Raw genomic sequence first — 27,635 nt, 5'->3', positions numbered from 1 at the left:
TCATTTGTACTAAAGTGGAGGAAGGCACATACTAGTTCAGGGAAAGAAAAAGGTCTTAGACTATAAGACAAAACTAGTAGAAAACCTGCTCTTAGAAAAAAAGTACTAGCAGCTTTAAGTCAGTGGGGAGGTTGTAATAGACTGCTGAACAGGCTTCTGTAACGCAGTTTGGGGAGAGAGAAATTAAATAAATGCAAGATAATTGATTTGGAAAGGACCTTGGAACCCCAGGCCTGTGGATCTAGGAGGAGAGAGTGTGACACAGACTGTGGTTAGATCAGAATATGCTACTGAATTTTGCAATGCTCTGGCATGGAGTTATCTTTGGTGAAATTAAATCAGTGTAACTCTGTGTGAGAGAGTGAGATTAATGCAACCTCTAATGTTCTTTAATTTAAGTAATTAAAGATTGTTGACTCTTTAAGTCAACCAAGTTCCTCCAGAGACCTCTTAGAGGCACGACTGACCTAGAAGAGGAGTCTTGTTACCAATGGAGAACAAACCGATTTTCTTTGAACCCTCAAAGCAGAAGTACTTAGGCTCGTCATCATTCCCAAGTATCTCTCTTCCTCCCCACAATCCTCTCTTCCCTGACCCCAAGGCTTCAGAAAATTAAGAGTTATTGTTCTTTCTCACAACATGGTGGTTCTATCCTCTTTAGGTGATGACTTCTGGTTTATAATCATAGACTATTAAGATTTGAAGAGATCGTTCAGGGTTGGCTTTCTGGAACTGGGGTTGGTATCTCCTGATTAGTGGCATGGTGCAGTTTTGTACTGACTCTTTTCCTAAAGAAATCACTTTTCTGAAGTATCTTCTTTTGGGAAGTCAGGAGAAGAGAGCTGGCAAGAAGTTTTTATCCAAAGAGAAATAAAAGAACTCCAAGTGATTGGTGGAAAATGTCTATTAGTTGTCTTTCTTGTTCTCTGAGTCAGCTGAGTGGTAGTGGGACATTTATTTCCTACCTCTCATTTTCTGAATTATTCCCCTACTACTTATAGTATATTTACACAGAAATCAATGTGGGAATGGTTCTATATACATGAAAATGTTTGCTTTTCACTGTAAATGTTTTGATATTTTTTCATGTGTTTATTTTCTTTTGATTTCAGCCTCTCCAAGAAGCTTCTAAATGGCTTTCCTTCTGCTCATAGAGGCATCAGTAAACATGGCTGGTTGATTTGGTTCTTGTCTGTCTTTCACAATTATACATTATGTGCAGTCAGCCTATTTTTACCTGGACTCACCTGACTTCAGGTGTCTGACTTTACTTATTTTCCTCCTATTCTCAAAGCAAGCAGTTATGTTTCTTTTTTTCCTCTGGTGGTTGACCTATGGAGAAATCCTGCTCCAAGTGGTTCTGCCTCTCCATCTGGTAACCCTTCCTTGGTGCACCACCTCTGTGCTGTTCTGATGCATTAGTCCCCTGTCCATGGAGATCCTCAGGGTCACAGTACTCTGCCCTGATTTAAAGACAGGGAGAAGATACAGTGAGTGCTTGTAGATACCCTTGAATCTGAGTGACACTGAACTGTGAGTATGGCGATAAACTGTTCCCTGCTCTATAGTAAAGATGCATAAGGGGGAGAGGGTCAACCTTAGAAGAAAGAAAACCTAGCACAGTACTTAGGAATTCAGGCCTTAGAATTAAGAAGACTTTGGTTTGATTCCAAACTCTACTACTCACTGGTATGTAACCACTTACTGTCGTATCATTATCACTACATGAAGGGAACCCACCCCCCTCAAAAAAGGTTTTGTTATTTTATTTATTTTTATTGTTGGAGGGTGGGCCCCTTGTAGTACACTCAGAACTTGTTCCTCTGGGTCAAATGGTCAACTAAAGTTTTTATCTGGAAATTTTGAGAAGGTTGCATCATGATTTACAGAAGAAATGTCCTGAGTTGTGGCAAACAGGTGACTGGTTCTTCCACCATGACAATGAACCTGCCCACACCGTGCTAAGTGTTCCACAGTTTTTGACCAAAACCAGTATGACCCCCATGCCTCACCCTCCATCTCCTGCTACTTCTCTTTTCTTTGTCTATCTCCTATCCCTCCCACCCTCCTACCCCTCCACATCCACACCTGTGTTTTAACCAGATAGAACTACCTGGGACTTCTTAGAAGACAAAACCTCTGGCCCCATCTCAGATTTAATAAATTTGAATCTGCACTTTAGGAGTATGCTAGGGCAGGAATCCTCAGCCCCTGGGCCATGGACCAGTACTGGTCCATAGCCTGTTAGGAAGTGGGCCATACAGCAGGAGCTGAGCAGCGGGCAAGTGAGGGAAGCTTCATCTGTATTTACAGCTGCCCCCCATCACTCACATTATGGCCTGCTCTCTGCCTTCTGTCAGATGACCTCTGAAAATACTGTCTCCATTTCCAACATCCTATCTTTGTGAAGCAGGGTTTTCTGCAGTGACAGCAACCAAAACGAGATTATGAAGTAGACTGGACATAAGCCACACACTTCGGGTGTCATTGTCTCCCATCACCCCCATATGGGACCATCTAGTTGCAGGAAAACAATCTCAGGGCTCCCACTGATTCTGCACTATGGTGAGCTGTATAATTATTTCATTATAATTACAATATAATAATAATAATAGAAATAAAGCACACAATAAATGTAATGTGCTTGAATCATCCTGAAACCATCTCCCCCAACCCCCACCACAGTCTGTGGAAAAATTGTCTTCCACGAAAACGATCCCTGATGCTAAAAATGTTGAGGACCACTATGGTAGGGCACTTCATATACATGTTAAAGTTTAAGAAGTACTGATCCACTGATCTAAGCTACTTTCTGGAGCTTTGATTCTTGAAAGAAACTATGTCACGATCTAGCCTATGTCTGCTGAGTATATGTGGTTGCCCTCTGGAAAAGTATAATATGCTTTGCAATTTGAAGTACTCTTTGAATAATTTCCAATAAAACTATGTCTAGAATAAGAGGTCCTTGAGAAGCTAGTTCTTACTTGGTCCCTTTCATTTCCAACTCTTTGAAATTTACCCTGCTCTTTTCTCCTGATCTTTAGGGAGTTTCTTTCTGAATGTAGAAACAGTCTCCTTGCCAGGGAGGAACTTAAGTAGACTCAACCAAATTTCTGCTATGTATAATAAAGGATGTTGTTAGGGGCAGCATAGGATATAGAAGTTCAAAGACTATCTAGTGTTCAGGGAAATCTTTATTTAGTTGTAAAGACAACACATAAAAATTCAGAGTAAAAAAATTGTATCCCTCACCTACTGTCACCTCTTCTGAACTTCTGCAATAACTCTGTGATGTTGGTAGGAAGGGATTATTAGCATTTCTTTTAAAGACAAGGAAGTCAGATGCAACGATATTAAGGGATTAATCAATGTCATGTTGAAACTGTGCCCCAGAGAGTTTTAAAAAATGACTAACAAATTCTTTAGTTTTCAGGATGGCACATAAAAAAAATAAACAATTTGCTGAAACGCTGAAACTCTCTCTGCTTTTAAGACAACAAAACTAGTTCGAATTGGTTAAAACACATATGGCTAACTGGAGTCTATGCAGAATGAACTTGCTGATGTACAGCCTGAACTTGCACCACATGTTTCATACTAACTCCTCCTGAAATGTATACATGCAGTCCATGAGATAGCATCAAGAGATAACTGCCCATGCCTGAGGACTTTCCAGACATTCCTTTTCCTTCTACCAGTCACCTACTGATCTCAGAATCCAACCCCGAAAACTTTTCTAATAAAATTACTCCCTTAACTGTGGAGAAAAGGGAATACTTGTACACCGTTGGTGGGAATGTAAGCTAGTTCTACCTCTGTGGAAAGCATTTTGGAGATTTCTCAAAGAATTAAAAATCGACTTACTGTTTGACACAGCAATCCCACTACTGAATATATACCCCAAAGGATATAATACTACCAAAAATAAACTTGCACTCATATGTTTATTGTAGCACTATCCCCAGGAGAAAAAATATGGAACCAACCTAGGTGCCCATCAATGGTGTACTGGATGAAGAAAAGTGGTACATGTATACCACGGGACACTATACAGCCATACAAAAGAATGAAATCATGTCATTTGCAGCAACATGGTGCAGCTAGAGCCCATCATTCTAAGCAAATTATCACAGAAACAGAAAACCAAATACCACACATTCTTACACATAAGTGGGTGTCAAACACTGGGTATACATAGATACAAGGATGGGAACAACTAAGGGGGGTGTGGGGGAGGGGGTAAGTGTTGAAAAACCTCCTGTCAGGTACCATGTTCACCACCTGCAGGGACTCAGCAGAAGCCCAAACCTCACCATCACACAATGTACCTATGTAACAAACCAGCACATGCACTCCTTGAATCTAAAATAAAAATAAAATGCTTCAGAAAAAAAGAAAACAAAAAGAATAGATCAAATGTAGAAAACTTTTCATTATTGTTGTAGCTTAGGATGAATTCATAGAGGTTTATTGTATTTATTATTTTCACACTTGTTTGAACAGTTTTGCAATAATTTTATTTTTAGTTGACATGTAATAATAGTACATATTTATAGGATATAGAGTGATATTCTGATATATATACACACACACACTGTGTAATGATCAAATCAGGATTGTAATAAATTTTTTTAAAAATTAAGATGGTAAACAGATTTTATAGCCATCCAAACCATCATTTTCAGACATATACGGTCTAAAAAATTTGCTTCCCATGCTTTCTTCCTCAATAAACTATTTAAGGATATGTTATATCAAACAAGGAAACAACCAAGAAAGAGGAAGACTTGACCTGAGATTTGAGGAACCAGATTCCAACACTGGAATCACAGAGTCAGTACAGAGTTTTGAACTAAGGAGCAAAAAATTGTGACTTGGATTTTTAAGGAATTGTGTTGGCCACTGTGGTGAGAATAGATTGTAGGTGGCAAGGTGAGAGAAAGGGAAATCAAATAGGAGATCACTGCAACTGAGATAGAAATGATGATGGTTTGCACCAAAGTAGCAACACTGAGGGAAAGAGGAGTCCAGGATGAACCTGAGATTTTAGCCTGAACAACTGGAAGGACAGAGCTGCTATTGACAGAGATGGGCCAAACTGTGGCAGAGAGGATTCCATTTCAGATATGATGTCTTTCAAGCATTCAAGTGAAGATACAGTAATAGATAAGTCTGGAGTAGGCAGTAATAGATAAGTCTGGAGTTTGGGGAGAAAAGTTCAGAATGTCTGCCTACATATGACATTTTTAAAAACTGAGAGGTTGGATGAAATTATCAAGGCAGTGAGTTTAGGTAGAGAGGGGACCAGAGACTGAGCCCTTAGAATCCCCCCAAATTAATAGGTTAGGGAGTTAGAGAAGGCCATTGAAAACCAGGACAGTGTGGTACCCTGGAAGCCAAGAAAGTGAATTGAGGAAGAGGAAGCAATGAGCAATGTACTAAATGCTCCTCATAAATTGAGAACTGAGAATGGAGTGTTGATTTAGCAATACAAATGCCATCAATGACTGTGACAAGAGCAGATTTGGTGAAGTTGAGAGATAGGTGCAGAAGCCAGACTGGAGATAAGAACAGGAGAAGAAGAAATGGAGACAGTGACTATTGACAGCTAGTTCAAATGTTTTTCTACAAAAGGAGAATAAAGGAACAAGATGGTAGCTGGCTGGCAATGAGATCAGAAGTAATTTTTTGTTTTGGGTCATGTTAATACAACAGTAAAGACTGAGAACCATAAATCATCTAGTATACATGAGTTTAGTCTCGAATTTTTTTTTAAATCTTTTTATGCAAAGCCAAAGATGTACCCATTGATATATAAGTAATTGCTGGTGGTATCCCTTTAAAATTTTATCATAAGAAATGTTATAATATCCTAGAGTGAACAGTTTTGAGGCCTTGTTGTTACCTACATGTACAACTCATTTAACCTTTCCTGGTTGTAGGAGAGAGAGGGGAGAACTGCTGGAGCAGTGTAGCAATAACCTTGTATGACCTTGTGTAGGCAAAACGAGGGGATGTAATACACCAGTGGGGGGATAGGCTTAAGATGGGAACACAGAAAGTCCCTCTATGGTAACAGGCAGGAAGCAGAGTAGGTGTGTGTGGATGCAGCCAGGGAGGTAGATCTGGTGTTGAGTGGTCGTGGATGTCTTCTTCCCATGCAGAAGGCGATAAATCATTATCCCTATTTTCTTCAAAAGCATAAAGAAGCTGAGGGAGGTTATACACCAAGTGAGGGGCAGAGCAGAGCTAAAATTCAGGGTTTCTGATCACAAATCCAGTTCTAGGATATTAGAGCTCCCCACCTCTCTGCAGCCTTCAAATAAAGGGGTAGGTGGCCTTGGTTGCTAATCTAAGCATTTTGAAGGGGAGTAGTCAGCTTCATTCTTGCTTAGGTGCTCACTAAGCATCTTCTGAGTCAAACGGAAGACACAGATAGAATAAGCATTAATAAAGGAAAACAAGCTGATAGGTGATTTCCATGTGTAGCTGAGGCTGAGACTCACTTGGCTGGGGCAGCACGTCTCAAACTTGAAACACCTGGAAAAGTTTGTGACCCTGCATGTTCTGATTTATCATTTCTAGAGGGAGAGCCTGAGATTCTGCATTTCTAACAATCTCCCAGGTGATTAAAAAAGCAAGGAGCTGAAAAGTGGAGACTATCATTTATCAACAGCTAGATAAACAAGATGTGGGATGACCATTAAAAGGCCATACAAGGAATAAGTGCTGAGACATGCTACAACTACAACAGGGATAAACCTTGAAAACATTATGCAAAATGGAAGAAGCTGTTCACATCAGATTACATAGTATATGACTCCATTTATAGTAAGTGTCCAGAATAGGCAAATCCATAGAAAGATAAAAAGCAGATCAATGGTTGCCAGAGGCTGGGAAGATTGGGTAGTAGCTGCTAGTGGGTACCGGATTTCCTTTTGGGGTGATGAAAATATTCTGGAACTAGATTGCACAGCATTGTGCATGTACCTAATATTACTACAGTAATGGTAAATTTTATGTCATGTGTATTTTACCACAATAATTTTAAAAAGCAAAGAGAAAATAAAATAAAATTACAGCCTTAAAGCCAGTGCAGGGAGACAGATTTGAGATGGCCTCCTGTCTCCCTGTTGATCTGCAATAAAAAGCTTTGCTTTTCTCAAAAACCTGGTGTCATTGTATTGGCTGCCAGTGCATCCCCAAACAAGCCCTTCTGTGTGGCAACAATATGTCTCTTAAAGGGCTGGGATACCAACCATGTCTTATAGCTCCAAGTCCAAGTTTTTTCTTTCTTTTTTAAAAATACTGTGCTACAGTGTGCCATCTAACACTAAATTAATTTAAAATAAAGAAAAAGTTGTACAACATTGCAGATGTAATTGTGTTAGTTGTGGTAGTTAAAAGATAAGAAATTTAAAAGAGTTTGGAGTGGCTTCAGCGAAGAAAGAGAATTTAGTAGTGCCTTAAAAGATCAGCAGGCTTTGTCCAGGCAGAGGAAGAGGATAGGCAATCCAAGAAGAGGGATGGAAGACAAAAAAAAGCACATGTTTAAAGAATAATGATTAGACCAGTTTCCTTAGGAGATTTGAAATCTTGATTGTTCCAATCCAATTGAATGACGCGTCTAAACTTCCCTGGTGTGGGACTCAGTGTTTAGGGTAGAGGGACCACAACTGGTTGATTCTTTTACTTCATGCTCTTGCGCAAAATCCACCGTGCAGAGTGAGGTGGGCATGACTGCAGATAGCTGGTGGGAACCGACGGTGGGAGAGTCTAGGCCAGGTTGTGTATGGTGGAGTACCACATTAACTTTCTACAGGCTTTGTACTGCTTGTTGTGCATGTTTGGGAGCAGCTTCTCTCACCTTAAAAAAATGTGGGTAGATAGTGTGCAGGACACACAAAGAGACAAACAGCGGACCTCAGAAAGCAGGAGACATCAAAGTAAGAGTGACCTGGGAAAAAACCCCTTGAGCGTGCATCGGCGATTGTTAGGGTTCCCAGGCGCTAAAGACTTCTATTGGTTCAGGCCTAGAGGCAAGTAGTGGGCATTTGATTGGCTACTAGAAAAAGGACTCCCTACCTGGGTGGGGTCTGCCAACCGTATAATTAGGACCTGACCATCTCTGCTGGGCCCGCCTTTGTGACGTTGACCACTCCGCTGCAGCAGCGGATTGTGCCCTCGCGGGTGAGACCCAAAGCCGGTGGCCCCGCGGAGGCGGGAGCCCGGCCATGGCGGAGGCGGCCGAGCCCATGGGCGTATCCCAAGGTGCCGAAGTCAAAACCCAGCGGCCTGCGGGGAAATCCCTCGGGGCACTACTGAGGCGGGGCCCGCGCTCGGTGCTCAAAGTGTCCCAGCTGGTGCTGGGAGCCATCACGGCGCACAAAGGGCTGACCCTGGCGGCTCTCAAGCGGGAGCTTGGAAACGCCGGCTACGAAGTGCGCAGGAAGAGCAGCCGCCCTGGAGGCGAAACGCCCGGGCACGAGGCCAAGGGCACGCTCCTTCGGGTAAGCGGCCACGACGCCTCCGGCTACTTCCGGGTCTGGAAGATTCCGAAGCCGAAGAGAAAGCTGGGACGCCCACAGTTGGAGGAGGCAGTCCGCCTTCAGATGAGGACCCCACCAAGGCCCCGGCGCCCGCGGAGGCGTCGCACGCGGCGCAAGGCCGCGAAGAATGCCAGAAAAGCATGGAGAGCGTGCGTCAGGGCCAGCGCCAGGGCCAGGGCGAGGAAGGTGAGGCCGAGAGCCAGGGACGTGGTGAGTGCCAGGGCCAAGGAGGAAGCGAGAGCCAAGGTGGTGGACAAGGGAAGAGGACTCACCACGAAGGTCGATGCCCGGCCTAGGTCGGGGGAGCAGAGGCCAAGCTCCTCGAAGTCCAAGGAGGAGATGCACGAGCCCAAGAAACCGGTGAAACGGACCAGCCAGAAGCCAACCCCGGTCAGAAGCGACCGGAATTGTAGTGGGCAGGGAAAGACTCGCACAAAGGCTTCCACAAAGTCTGAAGGTCCTCGGAGTGCAGCTTGGAACCCGTAGTGTGGGGGCCGCTTCCTTTCCTCCAAGTGCAGATGCCTCTTCCCCCACAGGCTCCAGCGAAAACAGCTCTCAAACTCATTGAAATGGACAAAACTATTTAAAGGACCTTCCCACCACCTGTGTCCGCTTCCTCTTTGCTGAACTCGGAGGGGAAGGGGGGGTGTTAAGGTGGGGTGACTAGAGAACAAGGAGCTGAGATTCTGTCTTGCTGCAGGACCCAGAGAAAGGTCTTTTAAAAGGAAAGAAAACACGTAGAGGAAAACCAGCAACTTAAGGGGCTAGACAGAAGTGTCAGAGTCATGTTAGACACTCTGGCACATTCAGTTTGAGTTTTGAGAAGGAGGGCATGTTGGGAAAAGAGAGCAGACAGCTAAGTTGAGTGGCCCTGCTGATACAAAGCGTTCTTACCCGAAACTCCTTTTAGTACAAAGTCCCTTCTTCCCAATTGATTATAATGAATTTGTAGTTTTTGCCCTGAATTGACAGCTTATTTTAATTTTAAAAATATTCTTTCTTACTTGTTAATTCTTGATTCAATGAGAGAATGCATAAAAGCATCTAGCACATGGCTCCACACAGGGTAAGTGTTAATCACTGAGAGTTAAATAGGTGTATAAATAATTCCTGATGGGTGGTAATGTACTGTAGCAGAAAACTTATACATCAGTATTTAGGGAGGCCAGAATTCTAGTCAGAGTTCTGCTACCCTGACCTTTGCCGAGTTTTTTATTTCAAGACCTTTCATGGTCTCGGTTTTCTTCTCTATAAAATTTTGGGATTGGGCTAAGATGATTCTTTAGGTGATTTTAAGTGTCAGTAAAATGATAAGAGGCTCTTAAACATTATGGCATATGCTTTGCTTGACAAAATTCGACAATAAGGGAATTATCAACTGGGAAAGTAACAACTCCTACCTAGGAAAGAATATTAAGATTTACATATCAGAAATACAAGGAAATGAAGGCTAGATAATGAACATCTGGGTCTTTTGCTTTTCTTAAACAACAACAAATGTATTGAGCACTATGTACCAAGTATGGAGCAAATTCGTTCTGAATGCAGGGTTAAGAACAGCATGGGAGTGGTTCTCAGGCCATGGGCTGACAGGATACAGAAATGGTTCATAGGAGAGTAAAATATAAAAGCAGTGGATTCAGGGAAAGGACAAGCTGCTTCCACCTGAAATCAAAGGAGTGGGGGACATGGAAGCACCCAAGGAGTGCTTTTTGTTCTTGAAAAGAATGGCAGCAGGAAGATTAGAATCTGGGATGTTTTTCCAGGTATACCTGACCAAGTTTTTCCTCCAGGAGCCTGATAGCTCCTACAAGGGGGAACGGGGTATGTGTCTTTAAAACAAACAAAGTGCTTTTTGTTCTTGAAAAGAATGGCAGCAGGAAGATTAGAATCTGGGATGTTTTTCCAGGTATACCTGACCAAGTTTTTCCTCCAGGAGCCTGATAGCTCCTACAAGGGGGAACGGGGTATGTGTCTTTAAAACAAACAAAGTGCTTTTTGTTCTTGAAAAGAATGGCAGCAGGAAGATTAGAATCTGGGATGTTTTTCCAGGTATACCTGACCAAGTTTTTCCTCCAGGAGCCTGATAGCTCCTACAAGGGGGAACGGGGTATGTGTCTTTAAAACAAACAAAACTTAAGTGATGCTAATAGTCACCCTCTTACACCCTCAATTGTGAATCACTGCTTTAAGCCTATGCAAAGCCTAGTAACAGCAAAATGCTTATAGTGTATCTCATACACAGATGATTTGAACTTGAAATTTCCCTATGCTGTAATTAAGTTTGCTAAGCACTTAGAAAGCAACTAGCAGAATGAAGCAAAACAGAATCAGAGAATAGTCATCTGAAATAGGCAGTGAGAAAATCAAACATTGTCTATTGAACTTAACTAGAACAAAGTTAATCAAATACCCTTATGATAGCCAGATTTATTGCCCCTTTATAGTCTTGGGATGCTTTTACCTCAAGAACCAGGTGGTCTAGAATTAAGAAACTTTCTTCCTCTGACATACGATGGGAATGACACTGGCAACAATTTATTTTCTAGATAGCCTAGGAATCATCACATTCCTGTTTGTATTATGATGGTTTATTCATTTCAAACTTTTATTCATTCAGCAAAACGTATCAAATTTATTAAGTGTCTGCCATATGCAGGAACAGTGGCAAACAAGAGAGACCCAGACTGTGACCTTACCTAGCTAACAATGGTCATTTCAGATTATTTCTCATTGATAAGTTTTCGTGTGGCTATACTCCAATAAAACATAAGAGATGACCTTACCTCATTGGCAAGCTATCCAGATTACCCATGTCATACTGATAGCTGAATATTCTGCCAGAGGAATTCCCAAGAATAGCTAATGTTTGCAAGATGCTGGGCCCTGTGATAGAAATATTAAAATGGATAGAGCATAGTCTCCATGTTTATGACCTCACATTAGAGTGGCATATTTGGATATTTAACTTTCATCAGGGCAAATGGAATGTGTTTGACCTCAATTCCTTGCTTTTCTTTGACCTCAACTGCCTGGTGAATGCTGTTCCAATCACTGTTGGACTTAAGAGTTGTAATGAACCTTAGATGACCTGTAGCATCAAATATACAAAGGTTGTTTTTAAAAAACAAACAGAAATACAAATAGTCTTTAAAAATTTTAAAGGTCTAACTTATAGAGAAATATACATTAAAACTATACTAAACATTAATACTAAAAAGATAGTATTTTTAATCAGTTGACAAAAATCCAAATGTTTGTGAAATTAATCCATGAGTAAAGGTGTGGGGAAAGAGGTGCTCTCATACAATGCTGGTAGGAGCATAAATTGTCCCAAATCCTAATGGAGGGAATTGGCTATCAAAACTACAAATGCACCCAGGTATAGTGGCTCACATCTGTAATCCAGCACTTTTGAAGGCCAAGGTTCAAGGATTGCTTGAATCCAGGAGTTTGAGTTCAGCCTAGGCAACATAGTGAGACCACCATTGCTGCAAAAAAAAAAAAAAAAATTAGCTGGGCTTGGTGGTGTGCACAGCTATAGTCCCAGCTACTGGGGAGGCTACAGTAAGAGTATTGCTGACCCCAGGAATTTGAGGCTGCAGTGAGCCATGATCATGCCACTGTACTCCAGCCTGGGAAGCAGAGTGAGACTCTGTCTTAAACAAACAAAACAAAGGAAAAACCACAAATGCAAATATCTTTTGATCCAGCAGATCCACTTGTAGGAATTTATCTTTTAGATATTTATACATCTGTGAGACGACTTATGTCCAAGGTAGCAGCATTGCGTGCACGTGCGCGCACACGCACACACACACGCACACAGAAAAAAACCAAAATGTCATTAGGAGATAGGTTAAACTGTAAAGCTTCCAGTGAAATAGTAGGCGGCTATAAAAAGAGTATTCTCGGTTGTCATGACAAGCTCCCTGAGATACATTTAGTAAAAAAAAAAATTTCAAGACACTGAGTATACTATACTACCTTTTATGTAAAATGAAGGAAAATCTAAATGTCTCTCTGTAATTGTTTAAAGAAACTCTCTAGAAGGATATACAAAAAAAAAATAAGTTTATTGTGAGGAGATGTTGACGGGAATTGTAGGGGACCGAAATGAGACTCTTCACTATAGCTTTTTTTGTATTTGCTTTCAGAACCATATAAATTATAGCTTGTTCAAAATTAAGAGTATAAATTTCCACATCGTTGTCAATTATAGCTTTTCCATTTATAAGTTGGTTTGTATTTTTCAGGCAGTAATTCATTTTACCCTCAACTCAATCTTTAAGATAGGTCTTAGGTGAAAAGGCCAATGTTTAGAAAATGAACAGTGTAGAAACTGACTTAACTGCAAATCTAGTGCTGTCTCCACTCCATACTGTTCTAGATATTGAGTGGGGCCTCACCATTTTCTTGTGAACTCCACAAACCATTAAAAAAACATGTAGGCTAGGGTCAGACGTTTAGGATCCATTTCTACACTGTTTTAACAATTTAAGGGTTTCACAGGAAGGGGGTGTTCTCAAGTTTTCAACCTGTTTTTTTAGAACATGCAAACATCTCTATTTGTCAGATTTCTGTTCTTCCTCCTCTGTTGGTTGTCTGATTGGGCTGGAGTGTTTTCCAGCAAAAACTTAAGAGTCTAGGATGGACAGGAAAACAGATTAGGAAATTAATATAGGGGCACCATGTCAGGAAATAACTTTTTTAAAAAGTCAAATAATTTGGAACTGAAGCTGGAGGAGGGGGTGTTCACCTCAGGACTTGGATGAGGTTGGGAAAGGCATTAGTGAGAGGGTAGAAAGAAAGAATGTAGGGATGTCAATAGTCCATGAGAGCTGGCTAAGAACACAGGCGCCTCCTGAACAGTCAGCTGTGCTTTTCCTTTCCTTTTCTCAATTCTCTTACCTCATTCCCGTTTTGGTGATGGAAAAGACCAGACTCCAAGTGGCTGGGGGGAAGTAACAGTAAACACAAGAAAATAAGCAAACATATGAAACCAAGAAAATAAGCAAACATATGAAACCAAGAGGCGACAAAACAGCCTGGCTGGTGTAAGGCAAACTGTGAGGCATCTGAGCATCACCCCCTAAGCAGTAGACTTGAGCTCTTGAAGGAAACTCCCGCAGAAGGAAGGGCCAAGCCTTTAAGTTTGTTCTACTGGGTGGGGGCGATGGAAAGGTACTGTCACTGGGTTAATGGCAGGCAGTTTCCACCTCTCCCACAACCCTGCCAACTTTTTCTATCCCCTCAATACCCTCCGCGAATGCGTCTGGCAAATTCGGTTTCTGCCCTAACCCTGTCGGTACGCGCCTCCCTCTGGCTACCGGAAATACCCAATATTTGCGAACTTGCCTAGGGGCTCGAATCACAGTCTCCACCACGCCACCAGAGGCTCCAGACGCGGGCTCAGCACTCTCAGGCCTCCCAAGAGCAGGCTCGGCGTTTGCAAGGCCCTGAACCCGATGCCTCTTTGAGCTCAAGCCCAGGGCGCTCTCCCTCGTCCGCGCCCTGCTCGGCGCTCCTCCGCTGAAGCGTCCCCGGGAGTGGACCGCCAGCCCAACTCGGCGGCGTCCCCGGGCTGGATCGAGTCACTGGCTGACTCGGGAGCGACGTTTGGGGGCCGGGACGCCAGGAGGGAAGTGGCGAGGCCCAACCTGTAGCGCCTGGAGACTTGTTTCGGTTGGTGAGATGAAGGGAGTCGTTTGAGACTCCGCGACTCCCCTGCTGCCCAACTCTGTTGCAGCCTTTTTATCAGGAGAGAAGAGCCTGGAATGGAGAGGAAAATGGAGAGGATTGAGAGAAGAGGTCAGTGAGGGAGTTAACACGTCCTTCATTCAACTGTGAGGAACCATAAATCCCATGTTGGGTAATCAAGGAAGTTCACGGTCTGTCGGAGGGAATCATGTAAGATAATAGCTAATCTTGCAGGCACTGAGCAGTTGGGCAGGGTGTCAAGTGGGCATACACACCCTCAAAGCTTCCTAAAAGAGGACACACAGGGGAGGGCTTGGCTGAAGAACACACTAAGGACAGGGACCAGGGTGACACTGGATCTCCCAGGCTTAGAACCACCAGCACCTGGCACATAGTAAGCACATAAAAATTGCTTGCAGAATTGAGAGTTTGCATCTAAGGAGTCACAGGAGACTGGAAGGAAGTAAATTAGAATGGCGAAAAGTGGAAAGTGACTTTGGAAGTTACAGCAAGGAAAGAAGAGCCTCTAAGCAATGGAGTTAAGGGCCTAGATTAAGGCAGTACTCGTTAGGGCATGAAATGATGTACTGTGGGAGAGTGGGGAGGTGGTAGCTGAGTTGTTATAGCTAAGCCAAGAATTTGGAGGAAGATGGTGAGAAGTATGAGTTGACTCTTTGCTTAGTAGTAGGCTTAAAGCTGACAGAAACACACCTGGACAGTAGGTAGAGGTAGTAAGAGGGTTCATGATGAAACAGAACTGGCCAGAAGCTCGAAGAGATAAACTATAAAGAAAGAAAGTTGGGGTTTGGGGAGAACAAACACCCTTGGGAAGGCATGGCACTGTTTGCGCAAAACTCAAACCAAAAAGTCTGAAAGAGAAGTGGGAGCTGAGAATAGAGCAAGAGCACTGCCTACTGGGAAAATAGAGGCGGTGGGAAGAGGGAGAAAGCCTGAGGCCAGGAATTGAAGAAAGCCTCAGCTTTATGGTCCATCCTAATCTTTTGACCTTGGAGAGCCCCTTAGGGCAGGTTTGTGACTGTCCATTTAGTTTGTCCTCTAGGTAAGCCTGGGAGAGGAACTGAAGGAGGTGGCAGGGCTAGGGACTTCAAGATAGATTCCTGCCCACAGCCTGAATTGGACAGAATCTTCAAAGCAGGAGAATGCATTTTTGGCATCATGGCTTAATTGGTTACAACCTCTAACTAATGAACAGAATCTGTACTCAAATCTTGCTTGTCACATCTTACTAGAAAAGCCTAGTTCCCTCTTGTGCCCTGGGGGCTCGCTGTACTCCTGCTGCCCTTATCCATAGGGTATGCCAAATCATGGTTAGAAATCCTTCCATGGCCCCTAATTGGTCTCTAGCCCATTCATGAGGTTGGAAAGTCTGGGAGCTTAAAGGCTTGGCACAGTAGGCCTAACTATCTCTGTGCTGAATGCCCACTCCACCTGTCTCCAGAGCAACTTACTAGAAGGCCAAGAAAAAGGACCAGGTAAAGAGGATCATTTCTTTGGATATCAGTGTTTCTGTTTTATATTGGGTTTTCCTGTTTTGAGTTTTTGCTCCTTTCTGTCCTTCCAGATTGCTGGACCCAAGTATCTTCAGTGCCTATATTGGAAGCCCCAGCCCTAATCAATCACTGGAGCTTGGTAGTTGCCCCACCACAGTTTCTGAAATTGGTGACTAACCTGCAGTTCTTTCACTGAGTGAAGACCTTGGAACCAAGGGGAACGAAATTGAAGTCTAGGATAGTGGGGTTGCAGAAAATAAGCCTGAAAACAGAAGTATGAAGATCCATTTAAAGAGAATGAGGTGCCAGTGCCTGAAATGGAGTATGAATCCCTTAGCCAGTAGTTCTCAAACTGTAGCTTAAATCACATATCCTGGAGGGCATGTTAAAAGACTGCATGTTGAATTCCACCCCCAGAGTTTCTCATTCAGTAAGTCTGGAGTGGGACCTAAGAATCTGCATTTCAAACAAGTTCCCAGGTGATATTGATACTGCTGGCCCAAAGACCACATTTTGAGAACTACAATCTGGTATAGCACACAAGGGAATTTTGCCAGCTCAGGCTCTCTAAGGGATCTAAAGGAATAGATTTCACTTTTCTGTTATTACCCAGCCCCACCCAACCCCACTCAGAGTTTGCTTCTGAGGAGTTTGCTACTGTACCCATTGTAGTAGAGATGGAAAGAAACTGCCTGTGGCCCCTCTAGGCCTGAGGGCTTACCCTGCCCTTGATAGAAACCCAAAACATTGATTTTATTACAGGAAAGTTGGAAAGGGAAGAATTTTGTCCCAAATTATCATCTCTTTAGCTCTCTGAAGGCAAAACATCACTTTAACAAGGGAAAAACTTGTCCTTCTACAATTAGAGCTAGTTTTAAAGTGTAAATAGCCTTTGGAAAAGCTTATGCTTTGGGTTACATTCTCCTGTTCTAGGGGTTATTTGCAAAAATACTAAATTGCGGTGGAAAGGGGACACTTAGAATAGGTTAGAGGCACCACAGATGGAAAAATGTGACAGGTTCCTGAAGATGGACATCCCTGTTTTACATTTTGCCCAGAGAGAACACAGACATGCTTTTTAAGCTGGGTAGAACATGAAAATTTGAGGCTAATTCCCTGTGGGAAAAATCATTCAAATCTATTCACTCATCTGATGGCTGTTGCTTGTTTTATTTTTTTTGTCCAAGGGAGGTGGTGTTGGACCGAGGTAGAGAAGACAATGGTACACCAGAAATGATCCAAAGGATTGCCCCTTCTGCAGCAGGCCCTTAGACTCCATGATGCCTTTCAGCTAGATGCTGCAACTGCACCTAACTTGGGAGGCTTCACTTTCTATCCCTACAATTACTAAAACAGATAAAAGGCTGGAGGTTAACATGTCGTTATTAAGAGGCGTGATCTGATAGTAAGGAGTATCACTTCCCTCAAGTCCTTAAAACAAGGTTTGTGAGGAGCTGGATTTGCATGCCAGATGATCTTAAGAAACAGACAAGAACATAAGCAATATCCTTTTAGTCATTAAAGACCAGATTCTATCCTTACACCCTGATGCCTCTGATATCTTAGTCCTTAAAATATTTAGTGATCCTTGCCTTGTAATTCTTGACACAAACATATAATGACCATTTGGGGTCAGTTTCTTTGAAGCCAGTTTAGGGATTCCATGGATGGGCTCTGAGCCTGCTAAATGTGTATGCAAAACTGAGTGAACTGCAAATGTCTGTTTCTCAAAAGTAGGTTTCTGGTTTCCATCAGATTCATCAATGAGTCTGTGATCCCAAACAGGTTCTGAACCACTGCTTACACAGAACTGATATGTAGTAAAGTGAGACAGTAAAAGTGGCATAGTCCAGATTTATCACTGGACCCAATACTTTCCTACTCCCTGGTGCATCTCTTATTACTGATCATAAAATGTTCCTATCTCTGAGGACCTATGACAAGGCCTGTCTCATAAAGGGCTTGCTATTTTGCTTTATTCACAGGAACATAAGCAAGAGAAGTGCATTCAAGACAAAGAAGGACAGCTGCTCTAATAGAGAAGGGAGGTAGGGGCCAGGCTGCTCAAGTCATATATACTCCAAGAAGCCCTGTCAGCACAATGACCCTATTTTCAATTCCATTTGGGTCCAGGACTCTTAAGGAGCCATGATTCACCCAGTTTTCTCTAAGCAAATGGGACAATCCCTAGACTGTTGCATCTCACTTCCTCTTGCCTCTCTGGTTCATTACACCAGTTGTGGTTGATAAATAAGTGTCTCAAGGAAAAACCAGAATCTACACATTAAAGAGAAAATATCCCACTCTGCTCTTTTCCTCCCTAGCCCCAAACTGCTCTTACATACAAGATAATTTTTAAATTATCAGATTGTTATTAACACAATCATCAATATAGAGAAACAATGACCAACTCACCAACTAACAGAACACTAGAATACTTATGCAAGTCCTAGGGTTAAGAGTTTTAGTGTGGTCACCATCCCAGAACTGGGAGGAAAACCAACCAGAAAGCTCATTTCCCGGAATCTGCTGAAAAGCTATGCCACAGCCATTTCCCCTAAAGTTCTGTTTCTGGGAGAATGAGATTCTCAAGAATAACTCTTCCCCTTTGATGAGGCAAACAAGAGCGATGACAACTTGCAAACACTGTGATTCCTGTCCTAATTTCCCAGCACTTAACAAAAAAAACCCCCACTTAACACAAAGCTTTTATATGCACCTTGACTGAAATCACAAGAAACAGCTCACCTCAACTGCTCTTTCTCCTCCCAGGTGAAAACCATCTGTGGCCCAGAAATTCAGACCTAGACATATGCATCCACAATTGTCTTGATCTCAGTGGTACTGGGGAAAGCTTTGTATTCAACTCCCACAGCTTATCCCAACACTTAACCCTTTCCACTAGGGCTCCCTTAATCACTCAGATTACTTCCTATCTTGAAATAAAACAAAAACCCCATACAATCCCCACTACCCTCATCCCCAGAACACGGTCCCTAGAAAACCTAGCTTGCAGTTTGCACTTAGCATGCTCTCTTCAAAGACCCTGCACACACAGACACAGACACATAAAGACACAGTCAAGAGGAGAGGGGTCTGTTCAAGGGGATAAAGTTTTTTCTTCTGTGTGGGCCTGGGTGACTTAGGGGTATTGGGTCCATCTCTAAGCATTGCGGCACGATCTCTCAGCTGGATTATATGTATGTACAGGATGAAGGGAGTAGGAATAAGAAGGTGGAAAGGCTGTCCTTTCTATTTTTCAGCAGGTGGGGGTGAGAGATGTAGATGTATAATCTGATGATTGGGGTAAAGGAAATGGACCCACACAGGAACAAGGTCTGGCCCCTGGCTTTCATATGAATCAAAAAGGGGGCTCTGAGTGCCTGATCACTATCTCTTTCCTGTTTCCTCATTACTTTCTAACCCAGTGTTCACCAGAGTGTATTTCATGGAGTCACCAGTTCTGTGGGATGTGAAATAGAAATGTTACTGAGGTCAGATAAATATAGGAAACACTGCATTAACAGTTAGCTCTACTGCAGAAGTTTTCAGAGCCTTTGATATGCTAAAATGGTCTTTCTCTCAATCAATATATAGAGAGAAAATATAATAGTTATAGTTATAACAACTTGTATGGCACAGACCCTAACCAATCAGAATGGATTTCAGCCATAAACTGCTGGTACCACTCTATTCTTGAGAATGGGCTCAGGCTGAATATCAGCCCAGGAAGTATGCATTGTTTCCCAAAAGTTTTGCTCAAAGAACTCTGTTTTTAAGTGGTGTGTCACAGAACTGGTGAGAAATGCTCTAGCCAATGCTAGGACCTTATATTTCTAGGGTTGGGGACAGGGCCCATGAATCTGGCCATAGGGGTACAGGAGAAGGGCAGCCCTGGCAGTGACTCCTGGTAGCACCAGCTGACAGACTTGACCATAGATGTAGCAGAAACGTATTTTAAAAGACAGATGTCCCTCTGTCCCAGCTGCTCCGAGGACTCTGTCCCTGGTGGGTTAGCAGGTGCCTGTCCAGGTGATGTTTTCGGCCAAAGCTCTTCTCACAGCGAGGGCACTGGAAAGGCTTCTCCCCAGTATGGGTCAGCCAGTGTCTCACAAGGTGGTGTCTTCGGCCAAAGCTCTTCCCACATTCAGTGCACACGTGACACTTTGGCACAGGTGCGGCACGCTGCCGTTTCCTTGACCCAGGGCTCTCTTCAACCTCTTGGCCCTTGCAGGATTTACCTTCTGCATGCACTCTCTGGTGGCTGGCCAGATGGGAGTTGCATCGGAAATTCTTGCCACACTCAGAGCACCTGCTAGGCTTGTCATGTAGGTGGGTTTTCTGGTGCCTGATGAGGTGATGTCTTCGTCCAAAGCTTTTCTCACACTTGAGACAGCTGTAGGGTCTCTCCCCCGTGTGTGTTTGCTGATGTCTGGCAAGGTGGGAGCCCCACACAAACTGTTTCCCACATTGGGGGCATGTGTGAGGTCTTAACAGGGAATCCATCTCTGTGCTACACAAAAGGTTTGAGAAGCTGTCTTCCTGAAGAAAAGGGGGTCCCAGGAGCATTCCTCTAGAGCTCCTGGGCATGGAATCCCAGCTCTCATCGTGCTCTGGGTTCCAGAGAACAGTATCTTCAGACACACTGGATAACATTCTGGGAGGTTCTGCTTCTAGTTCAGGAGTATCCCCTTCGTGTTCACTTCCATCTCCTACAGAGAAAGGAAAATACCGACCGCAAGAGGAGAGTCACAAGAAAGTACTCCAGGACCTAAGTCACAGTGAGGTTGTATGATGTTCTTCGAAAAAATGCCCCAGACAGATTGGGAGAACATATTCTAATGTTGTACACAATAGTACAACAGGTGTAGAGCTTAAAAGCCTAGGTTAAGGAGACAGATTATCCAAGTCTGAATCTCAGCTTTACCACTTAACCCTTTGCACTTGGAGACCTCCTGTGGATCACCTACCAGCAACTTGACCATACTTTTTAATGAAATACTGAAAAACGAATCACTTCATATTAAATAGTATAGCATGGGAACCAATAATTTTATTGTAATGATATTTGGCTTATAATGGGATTTTGGACATTGAAGAACTTATTTATGATTTTAAAAAGTCAAAATTTTGTATCTTATGTTTTTCTAATGTGTGGTAACGCTCTGCCTTCAACTTTGAAAGCCTTTTTTTAAAGGCTACAGTAACTTGCTTATTGATCTTTTCAAGTTATGCCATATGATACAAAGGGGATACTCATAGCTGCCTTTCTCATACAGATGCTCTTTATCACTACCTTCCATTATAAAGAAGTGTGAGCACTTCACACATTCTCTTTCTACATAACACTAGCTGATTTTTTTTACATATATCTCAGTATACAGTCCATCTCTATATTTGCTTTTTTGTGCAATTTTTGAATGGAAAGTTTCAAGGAAACATATATTTTTGAAAAATATGCACTTGCATAAGTTTGTCCTGTATAATCACCATCAATCTCTTAATGTCCCCTGAGAGGGGACATGCGAGAGGTTTGCTAGATTTACAATGAGAAAAATAACACCCCTCTCTAAAGGTTCTTATAAGATAGCACAGTACCTGCACATAGTAAGCACTTAGTAAAAGGTATATTCTACTGTTATTATTTATTACCATTATGTATTTACTACTTATTACTATTAATCACCATAGCATAGACCGAGAGAGTTAAAGTGTGTGCTGTAATCATTATTGGCTGAATGACCTGCCAGCAATGCTAGAGACACTGTGGAAGGCATTCCTGAAACAGGTGGGAGGTTGAACAACAATAACATCAACAGTAACAACAACAACTAACATTTATTGAGTGCTTATAATGTGCTTGGCACTGTTCTGCCATTCTAATATGTTAATGTATTTAATTCTCACAACAATTTATAGATGAGGAAACCAAAGAGAAGTTAATTACTTTTCTAAGGTTTCACAGGTATGGTCCGGAATTCAAATCCATAAAGTTTGGCTCTACAGTCTGCCCTCTAAACCATTCTGCTACACTGCCTTGTTTTTGAAATAAAAAGACTTCTAAACCTTTCAACTCTATAGTTGTTTGAGGCCAAGGAACATGTAATGGCGACACCCCAAGTGAGGTGAAGGCAGTGACTGAAAGTCTATTCTAGGTTCTCACCTGTATATGTAACCCTCAGAATGTCCCTCTCTTCTAAGTCATGGGGGTCAGGGACCCATTGTTCTTCTCCTCCTTCTAGTTGAGAAAGCATGTCCAGTTTGGGAATTGGAAATCCTGCCATGGGAAAGGAAAATCGAGATGTAAATTAGTCCAACAGTAATTCCATACTTCTGGGAGAAAAAAAGCTGTTTCCTAGATTATTCCTGGGAACTCTAGATAAAAGAAGGCCAGATCCAAGCCTCTTCACCCCATGCCCTTCAATTTCTGTTCAGTTTCTCCTCTTTGCCTAGAAAATCCCATTCTCCTTCCCAATGAGCCTGTTCTCTTCCACTCAAATACTTCCAATTCAACTGTCTTTCTGGTTATAACTTCACTTTAGTCCTATTAAAATGGTACCACCTCCCGCATCCCCATATTCCCCTAAATGGTTCCTGAGTTTACAGGGACCCAATTCCAGATGTTCCTCTCTCTGCTTTGTAAGAATCTCCCAATCACCAATCAAGAAGAGCCTCAAGTTTTCTGCTTCACAATTCAGCATTATTTGCTTTTGCTTAAAAAAAAAAAATGATGCTTTACTCCCATTCTCTTGGGATTAGCCTTAGTGCTCTTTCTTTAGTGGAAGACTAGGCAGATTCTCTGCCATGGAAAAAATCCTAGATAGACACTATCCAACAGCCCTGAAGCAGACATCCTCCCAGAGTACATCCTTTCAGTGGCTGGGGAAGGTCATGCTTACTCAGAGAGACTACTATCCCACAGTTTTCCTGCATGACATATTCTCCATAAAAGTCTGTCTGAGATGGGTCCAGGCTCCGCCACTCCTCCTGAGAGAAGCACAGTGACACGTCCTTGATGGTTACCAGCCCCTGAAACAAAATGTGGCATTTGCTGTAAGCAGCTATTTTTTTTTTAAAAGGAAAAATGTGATCTCAGTATAAAAGGCTGAGGTAGTAAAGGAGAAAGAGCAACAAAGTTTCCAGGAAAATAATTGCCCAAAAGTCCCTGGATAGGGCACATTGTTTGGTACAAGGGCGATGAGGAGAGGAGTAAAGATAGATGGTCATGGAGTGAGTGAGGGTAATGTCCACTGGCGGAGTTTCCCAGGTGGGACTATGAAAGTTGGAGGCATCACAAACTTACCACTCCCTCTGTTTAACTACAGATGTCTATTTACTCTTCTCACCTGCCTTATTCTTTTTATTGCAGAAACTTTATACCTTCTCCTCCTTCCTCCACTTGACTTTTCCTTTTCTATCAGCACAAAATGATATAGATAAAATATTATTTCTTGCCTCCCTTGCCACGTCGTATCCTTATCCTTTAAGGGTAGGGTGGTTAGGAGCTCAGAATCTGGAGCCAAATGACTCTCAGCTTTGCCAGTAACTAGCAGTATGACTTTATACGGGTGCCTTAATCTCTCCCTGCCCAGTTTTTTTCACTGTAAAATGGAATAACTGAATTGTTTTCAGAATCAAATGAGTTAATACACATAAAGCACTCAAAAAATAGCATGCATGGTCAATACTCTGGGAGTATGTTCCTATTAGTACTACTACTATTACTATCTTTCCTTGGCTCTCCTATTGCCTTCTGAATCTAGACCTATTATCCCTCTTTGGCTCTATCCCTATTTACATCTTTCATTCTCTTCTTTTCCATAAATGCTCCATTATCTACCCAATCCTGTCCACTTTAGGTTATCGTACATTTTCTTCAGGTCCTCTTTTCCTAATATTTCCAGATCTGTTTCTTTAAGAAAGCTAATTAATTGTTCTTAAAATCCCCCTGTGGAATTTAGGTAAAAAACCCTAAGCTCAAAGAATTCCCTCTTCTTGTTGTGCCTCCATTTACTTTTCCAAGGGTCTTATAAGTCCCTTGAAAAGGGACAGAACCTATCCAGTTATGAGTATACCATTAGTGATTATCATGTGAACTACCAAATCAATAGGATGATGCTAAAGCTATAGAAAGGAAGCAATGCTGAGACCTTAGGAGAGGCCAAGGGAAGCACAGCTCACCTGTGATCCAGCTGCAAGAAGTGCAGCTGCCATCTCCCAGTCTCCTGTGCTCCCCTCCTGGGAAATTGCAGGAACCCAGGGAGCAGATTGAGCTGGAGAGAGAGAGGAATAATTAAAGATAAAATACCTACCCTTTTCCAATAAAGCCTGGGCTTCATTTTAGAAGGGATACATCTTCTATATCTATGTCCATTGGTAAAATCAAATGCACAAATGTATAAGAAGAGGCCTTTACTCAAAATGTTCTGAAAGGGTAATACATGGCTTTTTGTTAGACTAGCTTTGGCTTGAATTTATATTACTTGAATGTAATTTTCATCTAGTATGGTGCATCTTACTGGGAGTATTCCCCAACAGTCATCAGTGTTGCTGTCACTTCCCTCATCTCCCACTGTACGTGATTTGGAGAATTCAGAAACCTACTCTGTACCTGTGACCAGGGCCCAGGACAAATGGACTGATCCTGATACTGGTTATGCTGTTCAGTCCATGGCAATTTGGGGATTTTTAACTCTACTTTTTGAACAGAAATTAGGAGAAATTACTCTATTCATTCTATTCACACACCCTGCAGGCTCTCACCCTTCTCCTGAAGGGACTGTGGCTCCTCTTCAAGGTCACAGCACAGGTGTTCCAGAGGCCCTGGCGCTATTCTCCATGGCCCTTCTTCCTGGTTTCCCCTTTCCATCTGGGTCTCTGCTCCATCCAGCTGTATATTCATTGACTCCCATCCTGTCCCCAGGGCTGCTGTCTGTTCTGAAAGCATTTTTGCTGCAAACCCAAACTGTGACCTGAAACAAATTCATATCAGCTATGCTCATGAAATGGAAAGGGGTGATATTCCTAAGAGAATTCTGGAGAACAGCCCCAGGAATAATCAATGAAACTACATAGGAAGAGACTGATGGAAGATAAACTTTAAAAGCTCGATGTGTTCCAATCAACTGAGCCTGAGCCAAGGTTTTTGGAGGAATTAAGAAACTGGCAGGTGTTATGCAGCAGAGTCACTCACTGTTATTTTGTATACCTTGTGGTAGAAGTAGAACATCCCTGAAGGCTGGGAGAAGATCATTTAAAAAAATAATAATCCTGTAAATTCAAAAGTCATTCATTTAATTTCAACCATTGAAAGTACAGGAAAGTAAGCAATTTAGAAATATGCCGGAAGGAATACACACAGACCTGTATCCGACAAAAATTAATGTAATCACATGTAAGATTTTCTGCCACAAATCGTAGTCTCATCAGTTCAGAATGAAATGATTACTACAGGTAGAAGTTGCAACCAAGGGGTGTATGTATGTCATGAGTACACATGTCTTTTATGAGGCTGAACCAAATGGTATCTCACATGAGACAAGCCTCAACAAAGAGGCACATGATTGATCACTCTCATGTAGAAAAATGAGAACTGTTAGTAAATATGGTAGAAAGACCAATAATTTGGAAAGCAGGTGTAAGACTCCAAAGATACCCTAACAGATAAAAAGAAATTGTTGTTTGGCAAAAAGCTGATGCTTAATCAGAAAAAGTAAAAAAGCACAGAAAGATTTGAACCAGAGCTGGAAAAAGGGGAAGCAGTGCTGCTAACATGACTCTGGGCTAAATTACCAGCCCAGAGTTTTGAGACAGAGGAACAAACCTGTTTGTTTGGCAAGCACCAGTCAGATCTCATTAGAAAAATATATTCCATTTTAAAGAAAAAGTCAGCATATGTTTGTTAGAAGAAATGAAAGTCAAGAAAGGGATGGGAAAAACAGTTAAAAAAAATTTGATGTTTTTTTTTCTTGTCTAGAGAAGGCTAATGAATGATGCTACCAGTAAATAAAAGGAAAGGTATCTTCTATCACTATATAAATAAAACAGGAGAAATGAATTTTGATGGCAAGAAAAGAGATTTAGGTTAGATTTTTTAAATTCTTAATAATCCTTCAGTGCACAAGACCAGGTTGTGGATTCTTCTTTTCTTTAGATATATTTTTTTGTTTGTTTTTGTGACAGGGTCTCACTGTCATCCAGGATGGAGAGCAGTAGTGCGATCCCAGTTCACTGTAGCCTCAACTTCCTGGGCTCAAGCGATCCTCCCACTTCTGCCTCCTGAAAGCTGGGACTATAGACCATGCCACCATGCCCAGCTAATTTTCGTGGGGTTTTTGTTTGTTTGTTTGTTTTGTAGAGATGAAGACTCACTATGTTGCCGAGCTGGTCTCAAACGCCTGGGCTCAAGCTATTTTTCCACATCAGCCTACTTTGGACGTCTTAAGAGCAAGACAGATCCCACTTATGTTGTGATAGGTACCTCCCTGCCGTATGGCAGATAAACAATCTGTTAAAAGACTGCGGAATCCCTTACTGCTTGGTAATATTTTTGTGATTCTAATTCAATCCCTAAGCAATCAGAACCAATGAAAGGCTTAAAAGAACGGGTCATAACCTTGATAACTATCCTGGCTCAGTTACATACATTCAATAACATTTGCAAGAACCCAGAAGGCCAGGATAGGTAATGACAGATGTCAAGTCATTTATTTTCTTGCCTGTTTGTCTTTGACAAAAGAAGTTGGTAGGAAGCCTAAGCCCAATGCACAGGAATAACAAATTCCTCTTTCAGAAGTCCATAGCTGGCTCAAGGTCTCATGGGAACATCCTGGACGGATTCCCAGCTTAGGAGGTTTCCTTTTTAGAGATTTCTCATGAGAAAGGAAATTTCCCGATAAAGCAATAAAAGGAAACTTACATTTTAGATCTCTGAATTCCAGCCCCTGTATTCTCTTCATTTTAAACACATGAGGCACCAATTTCCCCTCTTCACTCCAAGTCTTTCTGCTTGTCTAACTCCCTTGGCAAATCCTCCCCCAGGGCTTTACCCCTAGCTAAATATCTAGACACCTGTCTAAAACCCATTTCTCCACCAACCCCAGTAGCAGACTCTTGATGGAACGACTCTTTCTGCAGAACACGCTGGGCCAGCTGTGAGCCTTTCCAGACCACTGACAGAAAACCTGTGGAAATGGTGGCAAAAATCTCAGCAAAGAAGGGGGTGGGTACCTGTCTTCAGCACGCAGAGCCAGCACTTGGGCCACTTAAGTGGCAGCCCTAACCTGGTTTCTCCTGGTTCCAGGAAGATCCCATGCCCATTGGAGTCTGGGTTCTAGAGCTTTCGTTTCCCCTTTTCCTCACATATCTGGGTGGCAAGGCACCTGCAGAAGGAAGTTTTTGCAGCCGATGCTGTTAGACAGAAAAAGAGCCATGTTATCGAAATGAGTAGCCCAAGGGCACAGGGACGAGTCGCGCTCAGACCGTCAGAGAACCCTGGCCCCTGCCGCGGGTGGGGCATGGGCGGGACGGGAGCAGCTCCGGAGTAAGGTTGCTTCTTCCCTCCTGCTTGTCACAGTGCCCCTAGAGAGGGTCAGATTTCAGAGAATCCGAGCAAGGCAGAAGTGGAGCGGGGGAAGTGAGGTCAGAAGACAGGTTTCCCGTGAGCTGGGGCTTGAGCAAGTAAAGAGAAAGGGAGTCACGGGGTAACCTGCACGCGAGTGACAGCGGCGGCAGCCCGCGGGGCCTGACAGCTGCGACGAGCACCCGGAGACAGGGAGAGGGGCGGCCCAGGATGTCAGTGGGACCGGCCCCCGGGGAAGGCAGCAACCCGGAGGCCGCGTCGCGCCTCCTCCCCGCCCCCACGGGTGACCGATCC

The 27,635-nt window shown here is 42.8% G+C and overlaps 2 protein-coding genes across 3 annotated transcripts in view; one reads left to right on the top strand and one right to left on the bottom strand.

Moving 5' to 3' along the window:
• Positions 1-7,876: 7,876 nt before the first annotated feature.
• LOC110596327 (testis-specific H1 histone) lies at positions 7,877-9,035 on the top strand. Its single transcript, XM_021716287.1, has 2 exons — positions 7,877-8,039; positions 8,116-9,035. The coding sequence occupies exons 1-2, from the start codon at positions 7,877-7,879 to the stop codon at positions 9,033-9,035; spliced, it is 1,083 nt and encodes a 360-aa protein (XP_021571962.1).
• A 7,787-nt stretch (positions 9,036-16,822) lies between these two features.
• ZNF641 (zinc finger protein 641) overlaps positions 16,823-27,635 on the bottom strand; it is an 11,177-nt gene continuing 364 nt past the window's right edge. Inside the window, exons 1-6 of one of the 2 annotated variants that reach the window (XM_008065565.1) lie at positions 26,990-27,635; positions 24,524-24,732; positions 23,942-24,033; positions 22,660-22,789; positions 21,924-22,037; positions 16,823-20,472 (exon numbers count right to left, since the gene is read on the bottom strand). In XM_008065565.1, coding sequence (XP_008063756.1) covers positions 19,718-20,472; positions 21,924-22,037; positions 22,660-22,789; positions 23,942-24,033; positions 24,524-24,707 — 1,275 coding nt within the window. In that variant the 5' untranslated portion in view covers positions 24,708-24,732; positions 26,990-27,635 and the 3' untranslated portion in view covers positions 16,823-19,717. The remainder of the gene's footprint in view (positions 20,473-21,923; positions 22,038-22,659; positions 22,790-23,941; positions 24,034-24,523; positions 24,733-26,989) is intronic. The other variant, XM_021716286.1, reaches the window with a different exon arrangement.

The sequence above is a fragment of the Carlito syrichta genome, unplaced genomic scaffold (assembly GCF_000164805.1).
Source record: "Carlito syrichta isolate Samal-C Ts95f unplaced genomic scaffold, Tarsius_syrichta-2.0.1 Scaffold308666, whole genome shotgun sequence".
Lineage (NCBI taxonomy): Eukaryota > Metazoa > Chordata > Mammalia > Primates > Tarsiidae > Carlito > Carlito syrichta.
This window is presented reverse-complemented; position numbering and strand designations above follow the sequence as displayed.